We start from the raw sequence: 6000 nt of genomic DNA, 5'->3' as shown, positions 1-6000 counted from the left end.
AAAAACAATTAAGAATCGATATTATTAACAACAATTTTTTTAAACATCCGCATTAACAACATAGATATTTTTGTTAATGATATTAACACTCTCTATATTTCTAACTCCGATATTACCTACCTTAAAATCGATATTCTTGTCAACGATATTTTTGCTGACGGTATTTCTGCCTGACGATATTTCCAACTTGATAATTCTGTAGGCCGCTATTAAAATGTCAATATTTTGTCTGAATACCCCTTAGGGTATGTACTGCAACAAACAATAAAGTAAGGAATGAACAAATGAATGAATGTATTTCAGCCACTAGCAATTACTCATGGCCTCATTCTAGACCATTGCTTTTCGCCCACTTTGGCACTCTGGACGAGACCAGACCTATTCAAATCAGTCTTGGGCCTGCTCCATTAGTATCAGTCCAACCCAAAAAGTTAGGCCAGGCCCCCTCCAGATGGAGCAGAACCCCAGACCAGTTTTACCCTGCTCAGGCCTCATCTGTCGGGTACAGCTTGAGTCCTGTGCACAGTGAATAAGGGACCCCCGCTTGGGCCCACCCTGCGCACTTGGAGCTGATGAAACTAAGTGATGGATGGAATTCTTCAAATAAAAAAAAGCTAGCCACTGGTGATCACTCAGGCCACATTCTAGAACATCATTTTCACCCACTAAGCCCGTGGCACCCAAGCTACACCTCTGCTCATTCTCAACAGTTCCTCTTTGCACACTCATCACCTCTACAGCACTGTGTCGTGTGTAGTGAGTACACGTGGTACCGCCTCACAGTGAGCCAAGTGGGGATCGCCCACATCACCGAAGCTGTCTGATTCTGAACAGGAAGCAGCTTGAGGTTTGTCGGCCTCGATATCTGGCAGATGTGAAGTCACTCCGGCGTTACACAGAACAACACACGTACAGTCTCACTCGTTCCGAAAGAGTGTACCAAAGGGGGAGCAAACCATGGACGCCGCAGGCCGAGCCCCACTGGACATTTCGAATAAGAACCCCTATGAAGATTTCGAGCTACTCCAGCGCGTTGGAGGGGGCACCTACGGGGAGGTTTACAAGGTGAGTCCGCCCCACTCACCCACAAAATCCAAACACCGGCACGAGCTCACCTTCTGTCGAGCCTAAGAAGTAACTATGTGGGCACGGCGAGAGAGTGAGAAGTGTACTGTATAACAGCACCGAAAAGACAAAACTCCCGAGCTGAGAACATTCTTAGCTGGTTTTAGAAGTTGTCGAAGGTCATTTTGAACCACTTTACAATAAGAAAACAATGGCTGACGTTCGACCGATGCGCCTGGTTTTCAGTTTCTGTCTGAGGCAGAGCACGCCTTTGAACTGTGTAGAAAAATGTATCATTTTTAATCGGAAAAGAAAGACCCAGACTCCAAATTCAAAACAGTAGCCCAGCCGAGGAAATATCGTAATTGCTCCCTGAAATGCCATCATGCGTAGTGCTTTGTATATAAAATAAAATAAAAATATACATTTAAAAAAATGTTTAATCGGCTGGCCGCGACTTTCCAGATAGGTTCATCTTCAGCTCTGTAATCAGGAGCTACCTCAAGCTCCATGCATAAATGAGTGCCGGTTCGAGTCTTATTGTTTTGTATGGGTTTATTGTACGGCACAAAGATGCCCTGAGGAGGTCACCAGAGCGGGGCGACACTCAGCCTCTGCGTACACCCCATTGCACTGCGTCCGGTGACGGTAAACGTGCTTCCCTTTTTACCGTAAGCAGGTGAGGGTCAGGAAAGAGTTGCATTGGCAGAGCTGTGAGTTGGGCTCCGTGGTGAGGGGGCGTCACACACACCACTGCAAAAGACGGTGATGAGGGGGTCGAAGGTCAGGAGTGAGGTGTACTCAGGGATTTAAGTGGGCCGGGTCCTGCCTTGCGTCAGTTCTAAAAAGCAGGTGCTGAGACGGGTCTCTATCGGACTCTCCATGTTTTCCCTCACCCTCAGGGTGAAAAAAATAATCTTAACTCTGCAGCAGTGCCAGTGTACCGCCCATCATTCATTTCCTTTCAGGTAACTTCAAAGAGTCTCGTTATAGTCCTTTCACAGTCTCATCATTTCAGCACTGAAGCATTTTCAGTACTATATACAACGAAGCCATAGTTGCTAATTTGTATGCAACTAACCATTGACAAAGGCAATAGTCTTGGCTTGTTGTAATAATGTTACTCGTTGTATTATATATCTGGATGCAATGTTAGAAACAGCAAAATACCAGACGGGCGGCACATTATGCTAAGGACAGATTTTTAGCGTAGGTGTTTTTAAGTCACGCCTTTAATTACATCGGCCACTCCCCTTTGAGAACCCCCCCCCCCCCCCCCGTTTTTTTTATCCCACCTAAACTTAAAGCCACAGCCGTTGTGTCCGAGTAGTTGTAGTGGTAAACCAGATGATGCTGTAGGGAAGGTAAGTTTGAGGTGCTTTGCCGTGTTTTGGTACTGAAATATCGGTGTGCCCTAAATATGAGCATTGGGAGAGTTCTATGTGAAATCATTCTGTCATCAAATAGCAGAGGATGCTGCAGGGCAATTTATGGCGACAGACATTTGTGGTGGTTCCTGTACTGAAACAGCAGGGGTCGCTGCTGTTCAGAAGAAAGGTACATCGGCAGAGCTCCGTGCGGGGCACGGTTTAATAGTATCAGGTTGAAGTAACAGTTCTGAGTGATGTGATAGTTACTTACCGCGCAAAAGCGGGGTGTGGGAGGGGGGGGGGGGTCGGTACCACTACTTGAAAGCAGGGGGCGCCGAAGGTCAGAGTGAGGCCTAAATATGGTGCTCTGTGGTATTTCTGTAATTGAAATGCATTATACTTTGCCTTTTGCAGGTCACAGGAGAGGTGCAGTCGTGCGTTTTTGTGGATGGGATTTGGCCACGTCTTAGTAGTGATACGAGTTCTCCGAAGATTTATTAGGAGGAGTTTGACCTTTTCTATATGAGCAACAGCGCCTATAAATACCACGGGCCTCCTAAAGTGTTAGACAGTTTTAGTAATCGTTGCAGGAGCTCTTTGGCCGTTAAGTCTATCGGGGGTTGACTCCGGAAGCTTTGATGAGATTTCCTCTCAAAGTTGTGGGGGAGGAAGGGTGGTGCCGATGCAGGGAGGATATGGGCTTTCTTGGTTTCATGTTCCCTGCCTTTGCACATAACCCTGTTCAGCATGACTCGACTGTCATACCGATAGATAAACGTGATACTGTGGGAGTATGATTTTTTTGGTAATGGAGAAACCAGTGAGCATTTATTTTCTTCAGGGCAGTTCCAAACAAGCATTGGAGACGCAAATAGGTCTGAGGTTGAATACCGTGGTGCCCCCTGGGCCCTGGGGGACACAGGTAGGCCTCTCACTGGCCACGAGTCCCGGCAGCACAATAAGGCAAGCACACACAAATGTGGATGGTATCACTGGGAGTGCCAAGAGCAGTCGCTCCTGTATTTATTTATACCTTCAGTCCGCGCCTGGCCCTCCAGTCGTACCAACTGCAACATCATACAGTAGAGGTCGGGTGGCACTCTAAATCCCATCCAACCTTTATTTGAAAACAAAACTCAACATGCACTTACAGTAAACCTATAGTCCCGGAGCAACTGGCTCAGGAGGGGGGGTTGGGGCAAAGACCATATCTCTGGCTTCGACCTCACGTCCTGCTATTAACAGTCTGCGAGGCATCCACCGGGGTCACCGCCACGGGGGCATCCATGTCCTGGGGACAGCCGCAAGGGCTGCAGTGTCTAGCCTCGGCTGCTTCACGATCAGCCCACCCCTGTCCGTCAGCCAGGGCTGTTTCTTTGCTTGTCTAGGCGCCATCCTGTATCCCCACTGGGGTGGATATTCTCTTGAACCATGATACGTTCAGGGTCACAGTAGACTGCCCACGTCTCACAGTGACCATCGCCCCCTGGACGGCTACGACGGTCCAGTCTTCATTCTCAAAGGGTGTGCAGAACTTCCACCGTGGGTGTCTGTCCTTCATGACCACCTGACAGTTCTGCGTCAATGGCACGCCCACTGCCACTGGAGGTATAAAGACATTCCGCATGACCACTCGTACAAGGGCCTGTGTCCCCCCATCCTCTTCACCAGTGTTAGAAATGGGGGTCTCTAGTTGGCAATGGTCTGTACCTTGTCCAAGTAGGGACCCTTCCTTATGGTCAGGATAAGGGAGTTACACTTCTAAAATAACCCCTGCTCACCCCCGTGGTAGCTTGGCATGAGCAGTCAGGCTTATCTTAGAGGCAGTGTGTAAAGCATTTGCACATAACCAACAGTAATACAGAGTAAGCACTACAAAAGAACACCACACCAGTTTAGAAAAATATCCAATCTTTTTATATACTTAAGACAAGTCCAAAAACGATAAAAATCCACAATACAGTACTTAGAAATCTTGTTATCAAAATAACCTTGAAATAAAGTTTCTTGAAGTTTATAGCCCTGTCCGGGGCTATCACGGTATCATGAACAAACAAATCCAAACAGCTCTGGCTGACCGCGGTGTCGCGGGCCAGCTACAGTGTCTGGGAGACCCGCAAAACAGTACCTTTAGAAATGCAGGGCATTGGTGACCTCTTGTTGAGCTTCTGAAAGCACGGTGTAAATTCTGGAGGTCGGTGCAGGAGTCGTCGGGCCCTCAAAGTCACACGCGTTGCAGATCAAACTATTCGCGGTTGAAGTCAGGAGCGCTGGCGTCCGCGGGCGTCGGGTCCTCAAAGTCACACGCATTGCAGATCGAACTCCTCGCGGTTAAAGTCAGGAGCGCTGGTGTCCGCGGGCGTCGGGTGCTGCGGTGCGAAGTGCAGCGGTGCGAAGTGCAGCGGTGCGGCGTGTGATGCCTTCAGGTCGCAGTGCGAGTAGCGGCTCGATGGGGGCATCAGAGGGCATCGTCTGTGAGACCAGGGTCGCACCGAAGTGATGCTGTGCTGGTCACGGTGCTGGCAGGTCACGGTGCAAGCAGTGTCATCGTCGTTGCTGAAGCGCTGTCGTCGGCTGACGAACTGGAGTCGATGTCGCCGGCGTCAGTAGGCCAAGGCTACGGTGCGAGATGAGGACGGTGCATTGTGTAACTTATGAGCGGTGCCCTCGAACCATGGTGCAAGCAGTGGCGTCGATGTCGGCGTGAAGCGTCGTCTTCGGAGATACCAAGGCAGCAGCGTGACGCAAGGCGGTGCTGAGCGTCGGGTTGCTTTTTCTTCTGTTGCAGTACAAAACACACAGTCCCCAGTGCTGAGGGGAGAAGAACTTGAAGTCTTTGCTGTTCCTGAGACTTCTTGAACAGAGGACAAGCTCTACCTTAAGTCCATCGAGATACTCAAAGAAAAAAGTTGTAGAAAGTTCAGTCCAGTCCTTTCACAGCCCAAGACAGAAGCAGCCACTGCAGGCCAACACAGCAAAGCAGTCAGCAAAGTGGTAGTTCCTCCTTACAGCTTTTCCAGCTCTTCTCCTTGGCAGTCGTCTTGGTCCAAAAGAGTTCTAAAGTTCAGGGGTTTGGGCCCCACTTTTTATGACCCAAAATCCTTTGTCCTCTCAGGCAGAGAGTGTCTGTGCCCCGCCAGAACCAGTTTTGTCCTTGCTGTGGTAGCTTCCTGGCAGGAGGTGGAGACGGCATTGTCAGAGGCAGACCAGGCCCATTCAGGTGAAAGGAAATCTCCCCCCCACTCTAAATGCAGCCCAGGTCTATTCAGCCCTTCCCTGACCCATCTAGACTCTCTGGAGTCACTGCTCCTCTCCAGCCCCTGTCATCCAAACACCAGACAGTCAATCCACACACCCTGTAGAGGCCTACTGGATGGCTGAGCAAGGAAATACCTACTTTCTGAAAGTGGCATTTTCAAACACAGAATGTAAAAATCACCTTCACTAAAAGATGCATCTTTAGATTCTGAGTTCAGGCATACTAAACGTTATTGTTCTACCTTGTTCCCAGGGGCAGTTAGGTTTATAAGATGTTATAAACAAACTCCCCATTCTGCCTTATGGG

At 49.0% G+C, this 6000-nt stretch overlaps 1 protein-coding gene across 2 annotated transcripts in view; it reads left to right on the top strand.

Annotated features, from left to right (window-relative positions):
• The first annotated feature begins 812 nt into the window (after positions 1–812).
• The window catches only part of LOC146798005 (mitogen-activated protein kinase kinase kinase kinase 5-like), a 581883-nt gene continuing 576695 nt past the window's right edge, over positions 813–6000 (top strand). The window contains exon 1 of one of the 2 annotated variants that reach the window (XM_085625240.1): positions 813–1065. Coding sequence is in view for 1 of the 2 variants with exons in the window: in XM_085625239.1 (XP_085481365.1) it covers positions 958–1065 (108 nt within the window). In the remaining variant the exon portion in view is untranslated. The remainder of the gene's footprint in view (positions 1066–6000) is intronic. The other variant, XM_085625239.1, reaches the window with a different exon arrangement.

This window comes from Triturus cristatus, chromosome 9, assembly GCF_964204655.1.
Source record: "Triturus cristatus chromosome 9, aTriCri1.1, whole genome shotgun sequence".
Taxonomy (NCBI): Eukaryota; Metazoa; Chordata; class Amphibia; order Caudata; family Salamandridae; genus Triturus; species Triturus cristatus.
Note: the sequence above shows the minus strand (reverse complement) of the source record. Positions and strands in the feature narration are given on the sequence as shown.